The 22860-nt window shown below is 34.4% G+C and overlaps 1 protein-coding gene across 4 annotated transcripts in view; it reads left to right on the forward strand.

Moving 5' to 3' along the window:
- The window catches only part of LOC138691133 (peripheral plasma membrane protein CASK-like), an 854250-nt gene that overhangs the window by 310332 nt on the left and 521058 nt on the right, over positions 1-22860 (forward strand). For all 4 annotated transcript variants that reach the window (XM_069812867.1, XM_069812868.1, XM_069812869.1 and 1 more), the window contains exon 5: positions 11719-11894. In XM_069812867.1, the coding sequence (XP_069668968.1) occupies positions 11719-11894 (176 nt within the window). The remainder of the gene's footprint in view (positions 1-11718; positions 11895-22860) is intronic.

A 22860-nucleotide genomic window follows, 5' to 3' on the forward strand; every position in this document is an offset into this window, starting at 1 on the left:
ATAACCTATAATTTCAACATATCTAAATATCCGTGCGGTACAACTGAAAATGATTGAATCGTGCATAAATGAATGTACAAGAATTTCGCAATATTTAATCGAAATAAAGGCAGGTATTACACTACGAACAATGTAATTTCCACACCAAAAGTAATATTACACCTTAACTCGCAAGTGAATTAGGCTATGTCTGAAGTGTCTCATAATCATTGTTTTAAATGTTAAAAATGCAATTACACTACATTTTAGAGAAATATATTTTACTCTTTGTGCATTCCAACTAATTTATATGGTTGAAACGCCGCCCTTCGTAATCGGGTTAAGCGAATCACATGGTCTGCCTTATGGCCTGTATTAGATCACGATGTCAATGGCACAGTCTATTGTTCCTAGTACTCACAGCGCTCCAAGCGGCTAGCAACTATCGCGAGAAATGCAAAAAAACATCCCAAGCTTCGTGATTGTATATAATAGACTGTGGTGAAACTCTTTGCTGTCATATTGACATCTAAGACGTTAATTGATTTATTATTTCCAACTTCACATGTAAATTTTAAATTAGGATAGAGATTATTGAATTTATTAACGATTGTATTCATGTATTGAGTCTTTGCTGTTATAGATTATTAAAGTATCATCAACGTACCGAGCGTAATATTGATTATTAAATTGTATTTTTAAATTTTGGACATTCTTATTTTATAAATCTTGTAGGAACACAACACAGTATAGGCCTATCAACAGACAAAGGGACTAGCCATGGGTGACCCACTTTCAGGACTTCTAGCGGAAATCTTCCTGCAAGGCTACTGAGCTACGCCGGTGGCTGTGTTGATGTTAAATCCTGCGTGAATAACATAAATGATTTGCATCCAGAACAATTTTAAACTTGTAATATAATGGTAATGTCATAAAAACTAATACGTGTATGTGTAAAACTTGAAAACTATTAGTAACCAGATATAAGAGTGTTCAAAAATAACATTAACCTATAAAGTGGGACCTGAAGACGCCGTAAAGGCGTTTGTCCTCCTCCGCCAATTGTATTGCACAATGTCATAAAGTTTATTAACTTATTATTAAACAATATAAAGATAAGTTACAGATGGAACAGATAACATAAATTTACTTACATTTATCTCTTTTGTTGCTTATGATAAAATGTTACACAGGACAATGAAAATCAGTTGCAGAAATGAATTGATGTTTTAACTACAGAGTGAGTCAGAAATAGGGCCACACATTTGATCGCTTTGTGTGATGACAGTGTTATGGATATGGGAAGTGAGACATTACCGTTGGAAAGGCAATTCTTTAACTAACAGAACAATACACAGCAATATCGACCAGAATCCCTTTATTGCCTCGAACTGCTGGTTCACATCCAAGCATAATAATCGGTAATATTTTGGGCAGTCACCGATTTAATCATATTCCCATTTCCTTTGGAAGTAGTATTCCTTCACGGGTTTAGGTTTTGCCATGCTCCATTTCTCTTTAAACTGCAGTACGCGTATTATTTGTTTGTTTACTTATTTACTTATTTACTTAGGGCTACTTATTTACTTACTTAATTACTTATTTATTTACTTATGTATTTGTTTGTTTGTTTTGTTTTGTTTTGTTTTGTTTGTTTGTTTGTTTGTTTATCTGGAATGCGTTACAATGTTGAATGACAGCATTGACATCCGGTCATATAGCTATCACTCACTTATCAACGTACAATTTATTTATCGTCCTATTATTAATAAAACCAGTTAAGACCAGTAATACAAGTTTTGTAAAAACAGAAATTAAAACTTTATTAATGAACGAAAAATCATAATAAATTCTTCAAATAAAAAAGTTGGTTTGTTGCCTGCAAGCAACATTTCGGACTTATTTCATTTTAGTAGAATACATAGCACGGAAAGACAAGTCGGGGTCTGTACTTAACTTATTTTACACAAAAAGTGGATTTAATCGGCTTTACTAGTAATAGGGCGATACACATAGATAGACCTTCTTACATTATTAGCACACATACATTTTAAAATTTATTTTACATGTCTTTTAATTTATTTGTTTCCCTCATTCATTTTTCTCTTACTGTCTAAAGGTATGTTCCTAAGGATTTTATTATCTGTTCATTTGTAATTCTTGATAGCGTATTGTATACCTGCCGCCGCGAATGAATGTTGATGCAGTCAAGCGTAACTAGAACGTCAAGACCGCACTGGTAGAAAAGTTGGGTGGGGTAAGAAAGGGGAGTATGGCAGTCGCTCTTAGGAGCTACAGTTCTGCAGGCCTGGATTGGTTGGGAAAGATTGTTAGGAATGCGAATCTTATTCTTGTATGTTAACGGCGAGCAGTTTGAGGCAGTAAAGTAACTCTGGCCGGTATTGTTGTGTATTGTTCTTTAATTTGAAGAATTGCCTTTTCAACGGTAATGCCTCATTTCCCGTAGCCATAATATTATCATATGAAGCGATCAAACGTATAGCCATATTTTTTACTCACTCTGTATAATAACTAGGGCTGAAAAAAGTATTGGTTATAGGCTACGCTGCATCGTACGTAGAGCTCTGTATTCACAAAATGCCTGTGTGCACGGACGACTAGTTACTGTAGCGGCTGCTTGTACAGTCCGCTCCGTATGAATGAACTCGGAATTTACATTTACAGGATTACTTGTGTTTCAAATTAATTAACTCGGAACCAATATTAAACTTACAAAAAAAAAAAAATATCATTATCAATTACGTCAAACACAATTTCCCCATTTTCGGACTTCAGTCCTCTGTTCTTTATCGGATTTTTGTTCGGTATTCTGATACAATCTCACGTCACTTGATCAGAGTCGGATATTCATTCTCTGTACCCCTTACAGACAGTAGAGACACCCGGCGACGCGACGCATTTTGTAAACAATGTATATAGATATGATTTACTACCCTGACACCAATACTTTTCTTCAGCCCTAATAATAACAAAAAACTATAAAGACCTAATTTTAAAATCTCGCCTCATAAAACTTAAGACAACGGATTGAAATAAAAAAACATTAAAAACTAATATACTGTAGTTACTGATTAAACAATTACAGAACAAGTTCAATATTTTATGTATCTGAATTGCTGTATATAGGCTATGTGATATGAATGAGACCTAGATAAAAAAACTTAATACTTTCAAAATTGTTTGCGAACAATCCACAGACTTTTGAAAAACAAACATGAAAAGATAACTTTTTTTAAATACTATCACTGTACCCATGCTAACATGTGAAAGTGAAGTCAGAGTAATGGCAAAGAGAGACAAATCAAAGTCCAGGCAGCAGAAATAATATGTATGGGAAGTACGTTAGGGTGTACAATACAATATAAAAAGAACATAGACATTCAGAATATAAACAAGTTACTGGATATAAGATTAAGTACTTGAATTAAACTAAGAAAAAGTGCATATATACAATAATGAGCACATGAGAAACAATAAACATGGAGATTATAAGCAGGTTACAAGATACAGATAGCGAAAACGTACTGCTTACAATTAATAAAAATCGGGGGACTTGCCCCTTTCCAGCACGAACGGCTGTATAAAAAGTAGTGTACAGCACACATGTTAAAAATGATTTTATATTTGTCGTAGGGTTGCTTCACTCGGCCTGCAGCCTCCTTTCTTAAATATCTCTACTCAAAATAAAATTTTATTTTTAACACTTATATCTTAAATGCCTGTTCAGTGTTATTTTAATACGATAGCCATTTTTCCATAAGGTTCAATACGGTAACAAATATTTCAGTATCATTTTAGTACGATAATTTCTTTTAGCATAGTACGTGTAATAGGCTTTTCAATGCAGTTTTAGTACAGTAATTTTAGTATGATAGCTTTCAGTGTTATTTAATACGGTAACAGGTTTTCAATGCCATGTTAATACGGTAGCCAGTTATAATGTTATTTAATACGATGGCAGATTTTTCAATATAATTTTAGCTTACTATATATAATGTTATTTACTACGATAACATGTTTTTTAATATTATTTCAGTGCGATAATGGGGTTTTTAAATGTAATTTTAGTATTGTAACCAGTAATATGTGATTTAGTAAGGAAGAGAATTTAATGTAGTAAGGTAGCAGGTTTCTCAACAATATTTTGTTAAAATAATCTAGTACGTTTCTCAATAGCATTTTAGCGATAGCCAAATTTTCAATGTTATTTTAGTGTTGTAACAAGTATAGCATCTCCAATAGTACAGAGCAGGATTTCAATGCAGTAAGTTAATTATAGTAAGATGGTGAGTTTTTTCACGCATGGTTTCATGTTACCGCATTTTATCGTCATATTACTACGACTGTTACACTTTTACTACGTCATACTACTTTTGACCAATAAAACGGTACGAAAGGACGTCTTTCAACCAATCTTGGCTGCTTATCGCACAATTTTATTCGCGTCCCTAGCATTTGTTTAATTTTATCGCTTCCCTAGCATTTTTTTATTTTTATCAGTACCCTAGCATTTGTTTCTTTGTTTGCCAACATTTCAAACTGCACTGATCTGGACGCCAAAAAAAAAAAAAAAAAAAATACAAACCACTCTAGTCGATGCACAGCAGTTTCAAATATGACTCGCATTGGCATTCAAGAACAAGAATTAATAAAGATCACTGGTCATACCTATGCATCTTCCCTGCAACCCTATTTACAAATAAATGAAGATCACCATTCGGAAATCCTGAATAAGTTGAGGAATGCACCATGTACATCAACGAGTTCCACTTCTTTTACGCACACGTCCAATATAACATCAACTGAACCACCAACCACTAAAACATTCAAATTTGAAAATTGTATATTCAATAATTGTTCCTTTTAAAATTATTCGTGTTTATTTTTTATTTCATCGTCGTTAATTAAAACTTTTCTTGTTTATTTCATCATCCCTAATTAAAACTTTTCTAACACTTGTTTATATTATTTAAGTTATGTTATAGCTTCTGCTATATGATATTATGGATAGTCACGTATCAAAGATTGTTTAATATACTAAGATTTATTGAAAATCATGTCAAGTGACGTTGATTACTGGGATCCGGATAATTGAAGGGGAATGCAACTGTTTTAATAAAAATGAAATTGAATCAACAAAGCCTTCTTGACTAGTAACCGTCCACAGAGTTCAATGAAGATTCCATAGTTGGCACAACTGATAACAAGAAAACAGCTAATCATAACACACTACTGCCATTTAGCGTAAGTTATTTATTTATCAGAGCTTCCTCAAATTAGAGGCTGCCATTAGACAAAGCATACAAAACAATACAAGAACAAATAGAAGATGAGAGCTAAAAGAGTAAGAAAAAAGGCAAACAAATACACAAACAAACAATGGCAGTTTACAGAAGAAAAAAAATCAAGTAAAGAATCAATGAAAGCTAAGAAGGAAAAAGAAAAATGATAATGATGCGTCAATTTTTTCCATACACTGAATTAGAGTCCATATACGTGGTTCTGTAAAAGTTTGACTGACTCTCTTTAATGTCGAGATGGTACAATAATACATTTGAAGACAGTTGTATTTTCGTAAGTCAATTAATATTTTATTGTATTGGAGTACTTCGTTACTTCTAATCTTCATATACTTTCTTCTAATCGTGTAATAGTCAATTAAATCCCACTCGAGTTTTGATTTTCTCTAGATAAATCAAAACCTCTAGTGAGATTACTGTTGATAATTTGTTTTCAAATTAACTTAATAATATTCAGTGAAATTCCAAGACTATAATAACTTTAAAGATAATTTAACATTAGTGAATTTTTCAGATTTCATTGTAATCTTATTATGTCATAAAGCTTTACAATGATATTTTAGTACGACAGCGGATTTTTAATATTATGTGAGTACGGTAGCAGATTTTTAACGACATTATTGTAGTATTAGGTCTTGCAGGCTCTTTTTATTAAGACGAAAGGTTTTTAAATGTCAATTTATTAAGTTTTTCAAGCAAAGTATGTTACGGCGTGTAAGGTTCCAATTAAATTTTATTTTACTACATAATTTTAATGCAAGTTTGGTATTGTAGTACTACTTTTTAAAAGGAAATTTAATACGTACTGCAGCAAGTTTTTAGTGAAATATATGTACGTAGTTTTTCGTGGCTTAACTCGACATTTAAAACAAATTTTCAGTACTGGATCTATCTTTATTGTCATTTTGGTTATTTGAGGTAAATTTCAAAACTACTGTAGACTATAGGAGATAAATCACATCCGCGGGCTTTGCCTTAAGTCTGTTGGCTTCCTTCAGTTCTTGAATATTGAATGGAACAGTGGACAGAATAAACAAATGTTCTCCCTTCTCGTACAAGAATATCGCGTGGCGCTCTTGAAAGTTACGGTCTGTGCAATCCATATGGGAAATCTCGGAGACTGCTCGCTGCATGTCGTGAATGCGTGTGTATACAGCATAACTTGTAATTGAACAAGCTCTGCAAAGTTTTTACTCACACAACTCAAAACTTTCTGAGAGATGTCAGCTGTAACACAGAATGGCTGTGCTGTAGTAGCTAATTCTTGATTTAAAGTTCCTTTTCAACACGGAGACTCTTAGGAAATGACAATTTGTTGTTACGGACGTAGTGAAGTAATAGTGCAGTTAGTATGACAGGGAGTACAGTTACTCGAAGAAAACCTTGTCTACATAGGCTTTGTTCATTACATTTTCCAGGATCAAAACACCGTTTTCTTCGATGATATACAGGGTGTTTCCGAGGTGTTGCAAACTTTCAGGGATGATGGCGAAGGGCACATGTATCAATTTGAGATGGAACCCTGGTCCGGAAATGACCGAGTCGAAAGTTATAAGCAAAAATAGTTGTGTGGAAATGGAATTGTAATTTGGCATCACGTGCCCTCCTTCCCTTAATCTTTGGAACAGTCGTGGAAAGATTATATGGACCGGATGTCTCCTACGTGGGTACTTGTCCCGATACAATCTGTGAGCTTGTCTGCTGTTCCCATTGGCTCATCTGTATTCGAAAATCAGGTCTGCTTATTCCGCTCTCGTGTACTCCTCCATTTCACTAGGACTGATCGACTGGACACTGCAACTTGTACACATACACTGCTGTCTACAGACGTGCATATCAGGACCGACCATGTCCGTTACACATTATGCTATCTGCATTGCTATAGTGTAGTTTCCTGTCCCGACCCCTCAGACAGCGCACTGATTGGAATACTGTAAGTAGACAACGTAAACAACGTCAGATGAATACAGTATGTGTAAGATATACAGATAAATACACATAAATAAGGTGTACAGAGGAATAAAATTATTTCATTTCCACACAACTGCTTTTGCTTGTAACTTTGGACTCGGTCATTTCCGGACCAGGGTTCCTTATCTCAAATTGATACATGTGCCCTTCGCCATCATCTCTGAAAGTTTGTAACACCACCTCGGAAACACCTTGTATAGTTAGCTGTCCGATTTAAAGAAGCCTGGTGTTAGCGTCTGCCGAAAATAAAAGCTACGTTTTAGTATTATCCTATTTGTTTTGAACAGTGGTGGTGGTAGTTGTGGTAGAGATGAATAGGAGGAGAAATAAGGCAAAAAAAAAAAAAAAAAGCAGGAAAATGAGAAGTTATAGAGTAATAGTTAAATAATGGGGAAAACAACTGAAGAACCTAGAGAAAGTCGTTCATAATTTACACTTGGCCCTCACCGGATTTCAAAGCTCAAGATTCTTAGTACACTGCTCCCTCGATATAGGAGAAAGCCAATGTTTCCTACTCATATAACACGCGGAACAAATCGGCAAGCATCATGTTTAGGTAGAGTATGGAAGTCAAGGAATATTATGGACAGTAAACTTCTATCATACGGGAATGGATATATATATATATATATATATATATATATATATATATATATATATATATATAAGAATTGTTAATTCGTTATAAGAAGTGAATCTGATACAAGGTTAATACAAATTAATTTTATTATCTAGAATATATCTAGGTATAAAACACAATAATGAATGAATGAACGAACGAATAAAGAGATAAACAAATAAATAAATAAATGAGTAAATAAATAAATAAGTAAATAAATAAATAAAGTAAAGTAAGTAAATAAATAAAGTAAAGTAAGTTAATAAGTAAATAAAGTAAGTAAATAAATAAGTAAACTAAATAAGTAAATAAAGTAAAGTAAGTTAATAAATAAATCAATAAAGTAAATAAATAAATAAATAAGTAAATAAATAAAAAATAAATAAGTAAAGTAAATAAGTAAATAAAGTAAAGTAAGTTAATACATACTAGGTTCAAAAAGTTCCCGGAATTTGCTAGTATCATAGAAACAACGTACCTTAAACACTATTCTACAGCATTCCCTTCAAAATAGTTGCCTTCCGCAACAACACACTTTTGCCAACGCGTGTAGAGTTCCTGGAAGTAGGCCTGGAAGCCATTTTGTGAAACCCGTCTTAGTGCTCTCGTCGCGTTTGCGATAACCTCTTCAGCATTGAATCTCCGTCCTTTCAGATGACTTTTCAGACGGGGAAACAGAAAGTACTCAGGTGGTGAGAGATCAGGAGAGTATGGTGGGTGATCCAAAGCAGTTATGTTGTGCCTGGCAAGAAAATTCTTTACAATAATTGCGCGATGAGCAGATGCATTGTCATGCATAAGGAACCAGTTGTTTTCTACCCACTTTTCTGGACGTTTCCTTCTGACTGCGTCCCGGAGGCGACGGAGGATTTCTACGTACAATTCTTTCGTTACAGTACGACCTTCTGGAATGAACTCATGGTGGATGAGACCCTGAGAGTCGAAGAAAACTTCCAACATAACTCTGCCTTTGGAAGTGTTCCTAGGAAATTTTTGCTTCCGAGGAGATGTTTTCGATTTCCACTCAGATGACTGTCGTTTAGGGACTGGGTCGTACAAGTAGCACCAAGTTTCATCACTAGCAATAATTTTGTTTAAGAAATCACCATCTTCATCAGCCATACTGATCATGTCCCCAGCAAGAGTCATTCTTGTTTCTTTCTGTTCTGCCGACAACATTTTCGGAACTAACTTCTGAGACACGTAATGCATGTTGAGATGCTTGTGAAGAACATTGTGTACACTTCCGACTGATATTCCGACCTCTGCTGCTATCTCTTTTATGGTTTTACGTCGGTTGTCCCTCACAACATTACGCACACGCTGAGCGATTGCTTCATTTGTTGCAGTTGTTGGTCGGCCGCTGCGTACGTCATCTTTGATGCTATCGCGGCCACCAGAAAAGCGTTTATGCCAGGCATACACTTGAGTTTTTTTCATTGCTGCTTCGCCATATGCTTCTTCCAACAATCTTCATGTCTCTGCAGGAGTTTTGTGTAACAAAACACAGAACTTGATGTTTGTACGTTGCTCTGTGGACATAATTACAAAATGCGACGAACAAACAAAACACTATGATAAACAATTGCCTACAACTCAAAACCAACAATCGCCATTATCAACAAACTTTAAGGAAATGACATCATGAATGTTACCAACAAAACAAATGTATAATATCCCTTGTCATATATTAATACGAAAAATGGTAGTAAAATTCCGGGAACTTTTTGAACCCAGTAGTAAATAAATAAAGTAAATAAATACATAAGTATGTAAATAAATAAATAAATAACTCAATAAATAAATAAGTAAATAAATAAAGGAAATAAGTAAATAAATAAATAAAGTAAGTTAATAAATAAAGTAGGTAAATAAATAAATAAAATAAGTAAATATGTAAGTAAATAAATAAGTAGAGAAATAAATGAATGAATGGATGAATGGCCTTAAACTCTCCAGCAATATCCTTAATATTTACGCAGCTTTCAAGGCGTTGAATAATTTTTACTTCGTCAGAAATACTGGTACGTGAACGTGTTCGTGACATGGTGCCATATCGGTATGCGGGATCTTCGATTCTGGTCACGACAGACCACGTTGTACTGTTTTGTTGCTTTCATTAGATTCAAACGCATTCCAATAAATAGCTGGAGCAGTGTATTATTGTGCAGATATTTCTGAACGCTTTTCAAAATATAATAAGCAATTAGTCTACTGGTAGTTCAGAAGCGTTGAAAATTATAGATATCATTAAAGGGGTTAAATATTCTTCATGTTTAATGCAAATTATATCTCGATAATAACAACAAGGAAATGATTTTATGAATCTAAGAACAGGCCTATGAGAATTCTCAGTTCGTTATGGACTAGCCCACTCTTTCACAGACCCACCCATTGTATTGTATTGTATTGTATTGTATTGTATTGTATTTATTAACATTCCATGGTATTCATACCTTGCTTACAGCTAGAATATGGAACAAGTCAAAAAACGTAATACTATTATAAAGTCTTAATTTATAGTTACAGTCTAGATGAAATATATACAGAGGTTTACAATATAGTCTACTAGTGCAACACATAGTTTTAGTATCAATTTCATGAAGTGTTATTGAATGTCATGAATTCACCTACAGAATAGAAGGCGTGAGAAATTAGGCACTTCTTTAATTTGGCCCTAAATAATCTTATGTTCTGATTTTCATTTTTTATATCGATAGGAAGCCAGCGAATAGGGATTATAAAGAATGGACACTTCGCGTCGGTACCTTTGATGTAGCCGGACTGATTTCAATGACCTTCAAGCCAGCTAGAGCGTGAGATTCTGCTTTCTCCCCAGAGTTGGCGCTGACATCACACCAGCTAACAGTCGACACAGCGGAAATATAACACATAATTAATACATCTAGGTACATTATGTAGTCTACTCAAATAAAATAAATTGGATCCATAAATAATAAATCCGTCATTAACTGTAATGTCTAGACTCTAGAGTTCCTTTATAATGAGAGTTGAAACGTTAACCCGAACAACAATTAAAATATGTAATGATTTGATAGCAGTGAAAATGGAAAAACAAAACTCTTATGAAAAGTAAAACCATATACCTATATTATATTATATACAAATATTAAACGAATTTGATACATAATTTTATAATATATTATATTATTTTATAATATAATTTATTATATCTGAAATATAAAAAATTATTATTACTACTAGTTTGTCACTGAGAAATAAGGAAAAGCTGTTAACTTGGATTTATTTGAAGCAAAGCGTTACTGGATTATGCAATAAGGTAGGCGATGTTTGGATCCTGTGTCTCAACTCTATACTCAATTATCATCTTAGCGTATGCTCGATTACACTAACCTTTAGTGCTTGAGAGTGGAACTAAACGCTGGCGCACAGAGAAACAAAACACAGGAAAATTCGCTCAGTGTCCATTCTTTATAATCCCTATTCGCTGGGAAGGCTATTAAAATTTTTTACTGCCATATAACGCACTCCTTTTTGATAGCACGATAGACTTGCCAATGGAGTATGAAAATAATTTTTTTTGACGTGTATTTATGCTATGAACTGTTGAATTAGTTACAAAGTTTTCACGATTACATACGAGGAAGATTATTAATGAAAAGATATACTGACAAGCCATGGACATTATTTGTAGTTTTTTGAAAATACTATTACTAGTCTGAGAGAACAGGGCAATTACCACCTCATTAATTGCCCAGCTCACGGATTCATTACGAGTTTTCTTTACCTCAGTCTCTGTGCTGGTTCCTTTGTTGTTGTAACTAACTGTGTAATTGTTTGTTGCAGTCACTACATGAGGCAGATACTGGAAGCTCTTCGCTACTGCCATGAAAATGACATCATTCATCGAGATATCAAACCGCATTGTGTTCTTCTGGCGACGAAGGAAAATTCGGCGCCTGTTAAAATCGGTGGCTTCGGAGTCGCCATCCAACTTCAGGAGGGGCAATTGATAAATGGAGGTAAGAGTTGCGATCAACTTTATAACACGTACACCAAAAACCCATGAGTGTTCCTACATTTGTGTATCTGAATCCTATACATAGATAAACACCACGCAAAAAGAATTATTTTGTTTTCATCATATTTCCCGATAATGGTATATCTATAATATGATATACTGAGCTCCTTATAATTCATAATTTTCCCTACTGTGTGTACCTAAAAATAATGTTGCCATTGTATGCTTTGTACTTCACTATTATTATTATTAATATTATTATTATTATTATTATTATTATTATTATTATTATTATTATTATTATTATCTGACTTCAATTATGAGATTACCTGTAAATATTTTAACTGTTGTAGCCTATATTCTAGACGTCAAAATCTTGATTATCAATTTTTTTGCAAAATGATCAAGGGTGATGATATTGATTGTGAGTCTATCATAAACACTATCAGCCTTCGTATTCTTACAAAAGGTTTAAGATTAAAAAAAAAATAACAGAAATTCGAAATCACTTTCTGCAGCCTGTAGATGCATAAAATATGCCAATTTGCATGGGCACAGTTTGGATCCTTTTAAGGTATAGTTTCGTTTTGATTATTAGTATTTACTGTTCTTGTTCTCAATTTTATTTATGTATGTTTTTCTTGATTTAAGATATTATTTATTTGTTTTTGCACCTTTGTATCTTCTGTTTGTGTATTGTGCTGAACTATAATTGACCTCTGGCTGTTGTTCAGCACACAAATATTAATAATAAATTAAATAAATAAATAAATGATAATAATATTTATTATTGTTTTTGTCTCATTTTTATACTTTGTATGTCTCATTTATTTTGACTTACTGTTCTCACATTTTATTATGCATTTTCCTGTATGTTGTACAGAGTCCGCCAGAAAAATGTATACACTCTTTGTCAGACTGTATCGGGATATTGATATAGTCAATTGATTTGAATTATGAGTATGTTGTATAATCTTTCGCTCAACAGATGTCGGTACTTTCATCACGATAGTGAGAAAACAAAATGGCTGGAGCACGCTTGACGTTCGAGCAGCGAAAATTCATTCTGAAGTGGTTTATGAGGTTTGATAATGCCGTTGAAGTGCAGCGTCAGTGGAGGCGGAAGTACGAAACAGAACCCCCCAAACCGCCTAGCAATTAAACGCATTATTGACAAGTTTGAGGAGCATGAAACTATTTCACAAAGGAAGATCAGGAAGACTGCGTACAGCTACAAGTCCTGCTTCGTCGGCTGTCGTGTTGGAAAGGTTTGTTACTTCTCCATAGAAGTCTGCTACGCAATGTGCACGTGAAGTGGGGATTAGCGGTACAAGTGTACGACGAATTCTGAAAGCTGCTAAGAGAAAAGTTCACATTAAGTGATGACGATCCTGACAAAGGTAGTGTGGTCTGATGAGGCCCAGTTTAAACTTAATGGAGCAGTGAATCGGCATAACTGCGTCTACTGGGCACCGGAAAATCTGCATGTTCATGTGGATAATGCGGTCAATCTACAAGGGGTTCATTGTGGTGTGGATTATCATCTAGGGGTTTAGTAGGACCCTTTTTTCTTTGATGGTACTGTCACTGGAGAAGTGTACCTCGAAATGTTACACACATCAATTTTACCAGGTGATGATGAGGTCTTCTACCAACAGGACGGGGCGCCATCACACTACCACCTAGCCGTACGAGCTTTTCTGAATGACAGGCTGCATTGACATTGGATTGGACGAAGAGGGTCCATTGAGTTCCCCCCACGGTCACCAGATCTAACCCCTTTGGATTTTTACTTGTGGGGAACTGTGAAAGATCAAGTCTATCGACGTAAGCTGTGCACCCTGGGGGACCTTGGCCAGGAGATTACAGCGGCATGTGCAGCGATCTGCATTGAAACATTGACCGACTTAGCTGCGGCAACCGCTCGTTGTTGCGTTGTTTGTTTGGCCGCCAACGGCGAACATTTTGAACATCTAAGTAACCATGTGCTTAACTGAAGACAGTACTACATATGTGATCAGTATTTAAATGTAAACAAACACATAATAAATAGTTTTCGTTCCTTAAAGAGTATATACATTTTTTTTTGGCGGACTCTATACATATATTATGTCTTATTTCTAATGTTTTGTTTACATTATATTGTGATTATCTACTTCAGTTTTGTGTGTGTGTGTGCTGTACTTTGTAAATTTGTAGTGTTTTTTGTATCGTCGTATGGCCTTAACTCTGCCAGGTTAAATAAACCATTATTATTACTATTATTATTATTATTATTATTATTATTAGGCTATTATTATTTTTATTATTATTATTGTTATTATTATTATTATTATTATTATTATTATTATTATTATTATACTGTAATTGGCTTTGTGCTATTGTTTTGCACATTAATATTCGAAATAAATAAATAAATGAATAATTATTATTATTAATTATACCAGGAGCTATATATATTATATAAATAAATAGGCTATTATACCTTTTCTACTGTTACAAACATAAAGTCCCTTAATTACGAGAAAGAAACCCATTTAGAAGCAAACAATGTAGGTCTAACGCTCACATCTTCCCACATTTGTAACCTTGTGAAAGAGTAGGCCTACTAATATACTTCGTCCAAAATCGAAGACGTGTTCTCGACTGGAGTGTTTAAAGATTGTGTAGTTAATTAGTTATTCAATGTATTTTGGAAGAAAAATTAGTATTTTTTCTAGAAATTTAACCTAAATGAAAGTTACAATTAACATAAAAGCCCTGTACAATTTGTGAATAATTTTACACAAACTTAATAAAAGCGAAATTCTACCAAATATCATGCAGTTCAGAAAATTAACAAAGCAATCATAGAAATAGAATTAGCTGCTTCAAAAGATCGGCAGGTACATCGAAATTGAAGCACGAAGTGACAGAGTAGGGACATTTTTGACACAACAATCAGAATTCTGGACACTATAGAAAGACGGCAGTAAATTTAGTAACTCTACATAGAAAAAATGTCGGACGAAACATTGCCCAGATAATGAAATGGAGTCCCCTAGAAAATCGTAAAATGGGACAGTCCAGATAGTGTACGTTAGGAGATGAGAAATCGGGTTTTTAAGTATAAAAATTGCTTAAATAAATATTCTTAACAGTGGGGTGTGGGAAGACAGAATAATTCGTTATAAAACTGACGTTTGATTGAAATTTGAAACACTCATTCACAATTAGGTACTGTCCATCGGAGTGGTTATGTCGCATCTCGGTTTCCCCAATCGTTTCTCCTTTTCCCTCTGTAAAGGCTTGTGACTGGTCAATTTTAGCTATTTCCTAAAAACATTTGCTGTTCAGAATTGGACGTCTGCGTAATATTATATAACTGTTTAAGATAATTTAAAGAAAAGGGTCCAGTTAAGTAAATAACTGTCACTTGATTTGCCCCGTTTTGATGAACCTTCTATATAACCACTCGGACGGACAGTAGTGGAATTGAAGGGTTCAGAGCCATAGTGGGCCAAGAGCCATTTATTAAAGACGGAGAAAGCAAGGGTTAAAGTTAAGTGAATACCATAGTTCAGGCATGTCATTTGATGCCCATAGGAGCAAGCGCGTACTTTAGAGCTCAGGAGAGCCTGAGCATTTACAGCAGGAAGGAGACAGACGAAAGAGGTAGTATATACCGCTTGGTCGAGCTATATACAGGGATGGCCAGCACTGATTCAATGGATAAAGGGAAGAGAACTTATTAAAACTGTATCCATGTTAATTTTTAGATTTGCCTGAGAAGTATAAGTGCATTATAAGAATGTAAGTTTTAATTTTAATGCTCATTTTTCACAAGTTTGATTTTTTATTCAAAAGAAATATTTTCTCAACTTTTCGTTATAGAAAAGTGAAATTTTCAGGTATAGGCCTATTTATTTAGTAGCCTTACAGAATGTTTTCGTAAATGTTATATACCGTATATACGTATTACTGTAGATAATGTATTGAAAATTTTGAAAATATTCGCATGGAAATTGTTTGTAAGGAAATGAATTAACAAAGCAACTGCTGTTACATCATAAGCAAAAGATACGTGCCCATGTGTTGTAAAAATGTCAGCTCTATAGCTTCAGCAGATTTCGAGAATATAATTTAATATTCTGATCATAGGAAGTTGCTCACAAATATCACTTTAAAAGCATAATGCGATAAGAGTTTTGTTATGGAATATTAGTTACACTTAAAACAGATACAGTACCTAGGCAACTTTGCTTTGTACTGTAATATTGTTTTGATTAGTTTATTGATTACTTTTATAAGGCTAAAGATACTATCAATATAAATTCCAACTTATCATGTCATACTCAATCTCTTTCTTTGGAATATCACTTTCTTTATGAATGATGTGTTTCATCCACTTAATACAGTATAATATTATACTACTATGGAATTTAAGTGAGTATTCCTTCGTAACTCTCTATTATGTTATTAAGATTTAAAACACAAGTGCAATATTAAGAAATCAGTGTTAGTACTTTTGTTTTACAGACAATATAGATAATATTAAACAGAAAGAAGCCATATAAAAATAACGACATAAAATTTCACATTCCGTTTGAAGTTTGTGCACCACTATTTTCTTAATCCAACAGGTTGCTTATTCATATACACAATCCTTCCTCTTTCCATACTTAGCGCTTGATGCCCGCGCACGACGTCGAGGTCAGAAAAATGCGCTTGCTTTGACATCACTGCCATAGTTCAGTGAAGATTGGTATATAATTTAGTTTTAATGTGTATACTTTATATTACTTGCTATATGTTTCCATTAAATTATGGTAATAACTTCATTTTAACCCTCGTATTCTACGGTTTTAGTAAGTGGCGCTTGGCCCACTATGGTTCTGAACTCCACAATTGTGCTCATGTCCGTACTACTAATTGTAAGGGACTTTACAATCTTTATAAATATGGGATGCCGAATGTTTATTTTTCTTGTAGTGTCTGTTGTAAACATATGTGTTCTTTTCTAATCTCTGATGCCAATTTGTTATATAAAATTTCTGGCAATAAGCCGTTAAAATATTAAGTGTTTTTTACGGATTTATGTTGGTATGTATCCTTCCTTATGGGCTACATAATTATATGATTTTCCAATAAGCTTCAATTACTGTCATATTATAAAACATCGTCAGAAGAAACTGCATTCGAATCATATTGCATGCATGCATGTATGTATGTATGTATGTATGTATGTATGTATGTATGTATGTATGTATGTATGTATGTATGTATGTATGTATGTATGTATGTACAGTATGTACAGTATGTATGTATGTATGTATGTATGTATGTATGTATGTATGTATGTATGTATGTATGTATTGTTTTTATTTCTGTGTTATTTTCACGTCACGCTTCCGTATATTAAAACAGAAGTAGGCATGAAACTGAAATACGAACTAGTAGGAATTAATAGTAGACTAGTAGTTCGTAGAAATCAACATGGCTATTTAATATAATAAATTAGTTTTTTTTCAAATTGAAGATTGGCTAAATCGCTTTCTCGCACCCGATAACAGTAAATTCAGCCCATTTTATAAAAATTCTTAGGTCTGTTTTCAAGATAAAATATATAGATTGCTTGTTTAATAGCCTGATATTGGATATTTGTAAAATTCATTATATATAACTTCTCTACTGAAACCATACATGTGCAAATAAGTTAGCCTACATGCTTTTGGAATTCAAAATAATCTCTTTTTATGCAAACCAGGAAACGACAGTACCTCTTCTTAATAAATAAATGGTTTCGTATTTATTTCATTTATGTACGTATTTCAAATATTAGCTTAAAATACATTAAACCATTGTAAACATAATAAGGCAACTAAAATGTTACGAGATGCGTAAAGCGTGTAGTGATAAAGTATGTATTATCTCCATGCAAGTCTTTCTTTCTTTCAATAATCACCGCTAAATAAAATGGTCTGACCTGTGAAAGAAAAAAAAATTCTAACAATACTTACATTTATCTTGAAAGGAAAAAAATAGTAATAATACTTGCATTTAGGTATATACTTACTTACTTACTTGCTTTTAAGGAACCCGGGGGTTCATTGCCGCCCTCACATAAGCCCGCCATTGGTCCCTATCCTGAGCAAGATTAATCCAGTCTCTATCATCATATCCCACCTCCCTCAAATCCATTTTAATATTATCTTCCCACCTACGTCTCGGCCTCCCCAAAGGTCTTTTTCCCTCCGGCCTCCCAACTAACACTCTATATGCATTTCTGGATTCGCCGATACGTGCTACATGTCCTGCCCATCTCAAACGTCTGTATTTTATGTTCCTAATTATGTCATGTGAAGAATACAATGCGTGCATTTCTGCGTTGTGTAACTTTGTCCATTCTCCTGTAACTTCATCCCTCTTAGCCTCAAATATTTTCCTAAGAACCTTATTCTCAAACACCCTTAATCTCTGTTCCTCTCTCAAAGTGAGAGTCCAAGTTTCACAACCATACAGAACAACCGGTAATATGACTGTTTTATAAATTCTAACTTTCAGATTTTTTGACAGAAGACTAGATGACAAAAGCTTCTCAACCGAATAATAACACGCATTTCCCATATTTATTCTCTGTTTAATTTCCTCCCGAGTGTCATTTATATTTGTTACTGTTGCTCCAAGATATTTGAATTTTTCCACCTCTTCGAAAGACAAATCTCCAATTTTTATAGTTCATTTCGTACAATATTCTGGTCACGAGACATAATCATATACTTAGTCTTTTCGGGATTTACTTCCAACCCTATAGCTTTGCTTGCTTCAACTAGAATTTCCCCGTTTTCCCTAATCGTTTGTGGCTTTTCTCCTAGCATATTCACGTCAACCGCATAGACAAGAAGCTGATGTAACCCATTCAACTCCAAACCCTGTCTATTATCCTAAACTTTCCTAATGGCATATTCTAGAGCGAAGTTAAAAAGTAAAGGTGATAGTGCATCTGCCTGCTTTAGCCTACAATGAATTGGAAAAGCATCAGATATAACTGGCCTATACGGACTCTGCTGTAAGTTTCACTAAGACACATTTTAATTAATCGAACTAGTTTCTTGGGAATACCAAATTCAATAAGAATATTATATAAAACTTCTCTCTTAACCGAGTCATACACCTTTTTGAAATCTATGAATAACTGATGTACTGTACCCTTATACTCCCATTTTTTCTCCAATATCTGTCGAATACAAAAAATCTGATCAATAGTCGATCTATTACGCCTAAAACCACACTGATGATCCCCAATAATTTCATCTACATATGGAGTTAATCTTCTCAAAAGGATATTCGACAAAATTTTGTACGAAGTCAACAAAAGTGAAATTCCTCGAAAGTTACTACAGTTAATCTTGTCCCCCTTCTTAAAAATAGGTACGATTATGGACTCCTTCCATTGTTCTGGTACAATTTCCTTTTCCCAAATTGCAAGTACAAGTTTATAAATTTCGTTAGATAATGCCCTCCCACCCTCTTGTATTAATACTGCTGGAATTTGATCAATACCTGGAAACTTGTACTTTTTCAGATTTTCTATCGCAATTTCGACTTCAGAAAGTGTGGGTTTCGGTATGAATGGCTCAGCAGTTTGTATTTCAATTTCGTCCCGATCATTTCTATTTGGCCTATGTATATTTAGTAGTTGCACAAGATAGTTTTTCCATCTGTTCAGGATTGAATGAGAGTCTGCAAGCGAGTCACCATTCTCATCCTTGATCACGTTTACCCTTGCCTGATATCCGTTTTTAAATTCCTTTTTACCCTTATATAAATCTCGAATGTTTTTTATTCTTACTATTTGTTTCTACCTCATTCAGTTTTTCCTTCAAGTAATCTCTCTTTTTATTCCTAAGTGTACAACTTGCTTCCCGTCTTTCATTGAAATAATTATCTATATTCTCCACAATTGAATCTTGTAAGAATTTCAATTTTGCCTGTTTCCTTCTATCTTCTACAATGGAACAATTTTCATCAAACCATGGTTTCTTTTTCTTAGTTTCATGATAACCTATGCTCTGCTCAGCTGCAATTTTTATATTATCTCGGATATTGTCCCACACGCTATTAACATCTAACTCTTCCTCAGCTTCGTCAGCAGTTGCTAAAGCAGCAAACCTATTTGAAATTTCAACCTGATAACGTTGCTTAGTTTCCTCGTCCTTTAATTTCAAAATATTGAATCTACTAATATTAGCTTGTTGCTCTACTCGCTTGGCTACTGATAGTCTTTCTCTTAATTCTCCAATTACCAAATAATGGTCAGAATTACAGTCTGCCTCCCTGAAAGTTCGAATGTCTATTATACTAGTGTGCCTTCTTTTTATCTGCCAAGATGTGATCTATCTGGTTATGTGTCATTCCGTCTGGAGAAGTCCACGTATATTTATGTATATCCTTATGGGGAAATGTTGTACTCTTGACAATTAAATTTTTTGATGGTGCAAAGTTGACTAACCTAACTCCATTGTCATTACTACTTACGTGTAGGCTCTCCTTTCCAATTGTTGGTTTAAAAATATCCTCCCGTCCTACTTTAGCATTGAAATCCCCCAATAAAACTTTCATGTGATGTCTAGGTAACTGATCAGAAGCGTGTTCCAATTCCTCATAGAAGCTATCCTTTTTATATGATCGTCTTTCTCTTCTGTAGGGGCATGAGCATTTACAACTACGATATCGCACCATCTACCCTTAAGTACTAAATACGATAACCTGTCACTGATAAATTCGACCTTTTTTTACTTTTGATTTTATTCTTTTATGTACAAAGAATCCTGTTCCTAATTGGTGATTATCGTTTCCTTCCCCATAATACAGTAAGTAATCGCCTATTTGTGATGCCATTCCCATCTAACCTAACCTCTTGTACTCCCACGAAGTCTATTCTATATCTAGCTAGTTCTTTTGCTACTAATGTTACCCCTCCTTTTCTATAAAGACTAGTTACGTTCCATGTACCACATCTTATAACCTTTTTCCTTTGCTGTGGTCGTGCCGGAGAATCAGTCCCATTCCGTGGCTTACTGTTAGGTTTCGTAACAAGCTGTTTTTTACGGTGATGGGTTGTTAGCCCTTCGCCCAATCCCCAAGCTGGAGGACCACCCCTTATCGGCTGTCCACGACTGCTTATTCAATATATTCGCAGCTACCCTCCATATCTGGAGGCCGTCTCCTCTATCCGCAACCTAAGGACGCAAATTATTTTACCATTCAAACGCGAGTTTTTACTCATACATGCGTGTAAAATTATATGGCCAAAACGTATTTGTCAAAGAACATCATCATCATCATCATCATCATCATCATCATCATCTCCTTCATGGATTAGATCATTACTGATCTGTTTCGGCTCCAAAGTATAGTTGATCACTCCATCTTTTGGTTGGTCGTCCTCGACTTCTGTGACCTTGAGGCTTATAATTTAGGATCATACGGGGCAGCCTTTCTTCATTCATTCTGCTGACGTGTTCAAACGATTTATTTCTATATTCTTCTATTGTTGTTGGTATGCTGACTATTTGTAGTTCTTTGCGGATATCTTCATTCCTTTTCTTGTCTAAAAGAGTATATCCTGCTACATATCAAAGAAATCTCATTCCTGCAGCTTCCACTCGTCTTACCATGCTTTTATTAAGGGTCCAGCATTCCGAGCCATACATCAATGCAGGTAAAGCTAATACGTTATAGAACTTGAGTAGAGTTTCTCTTCTGGTTTTCTTTCCTAGTGTTCTCTTAGTTGTACCACAAATATGTTGGAACAGATTTAATTTTCTGTTAATGTCCTTTGTCCTATCATTTCCTAGGAAGACCCCTAAATAGTTAAAATCAGTTACCTGTTCTATTAAAAGGTTATTCACTACTATTTTGGCCCTTACTATATTCTTCCCATGGAACGCCATTACTTTGAAAGAGTACGATGAAAGAGTAATGGAACGAAGAAAAATTCTCTCCGGCGCTGGGATTTGAACCCGGGTTTTCAGCTCTACGTGCTGACGCTTTATCCACTAAGCCACACCGGATTCCACCCCGGCGTCGGAAGAATCGTCTCAGTTTTAAGTTCCAACTCTTGGGTTCCCTCTAGTGGCCGCCCTCTGCACTACGTCATTCTTTGGTTTTACTTGGCGATGTCTGTAGGTTATATTCAGCAGCAACTCTTTCGAAGTGAAAAATGGCTCTCTGTAAGCTGTCCTCGTTAGTTGCTATCGCTGCCTGATCATCTGCAAAGAGGAGTGTGTGTAATTTTCTATTATCAACTCTAAACTTTTCTGATAAAATATATTGCCATTTCCTTATGACATCGTCATTATAAAGGTTAAACAGAGCGGGTGCTAAAGGGCATCCTTGTCTCACACCTTGATTTATCTCTGTATTGGTAGTTGACTGTCTGTTTCCATTTTTTATTTTTATTATTGTTCCAGCGTACAAGCTTTGAATTGCTCCTATCATGTGACTTGGAAAGCCTCGTAGGTTCATTATATCCCACATTATATTTCTTTTTACTTTATCAAAGGCTTTAACATAATCTATAAATACTATAAATATTGGCAAGTTATATTCCTTTCTTTTCTCCAGCAGTTGCATTATTGTAAAAATACAGTCGCAACAAGACCTGTCTTTTCTGAAACCATGTTGTTGTTCCAAGAGAAATGTTTCCATTATATTATTAATTCTATTTCTCAAAATTTTTGCATATATCTTGTAGCAAGAGTTCAGGAAACTGATTCCCCTGTAGTTGTTGCAGTCTCCTTTATTTCCTTTCTTAAACAATGGGATAACAATTGGTTCTTTCCATTCCTCTGGGATACTTCCTATTTTCCACCACTGGTTAAGTAAATCTAATATTCTTTTATGCATAGATGGTGAACCATATTTTTTTAGTTCTATATTTAATGTGTCTGTTCCTGGCGCTTTCTTGTTCTTAAAACTTTCTA

Source organism: Periplaneta americana, chromosome 16 (genome assembly GCF_040183065.1).
Source record: "Periplaneta americana isolate PAMFEO1 chromosome 16, P.americana_PAMFEO1_priV1, whole genome shotgun sequence".
NCBI classification, from domain to species: Eukaryota; Metazoa; Arthropoda; class Insecta; order Blattodea; family Blattidae; genus Periplaneta; species Periplaneta americana.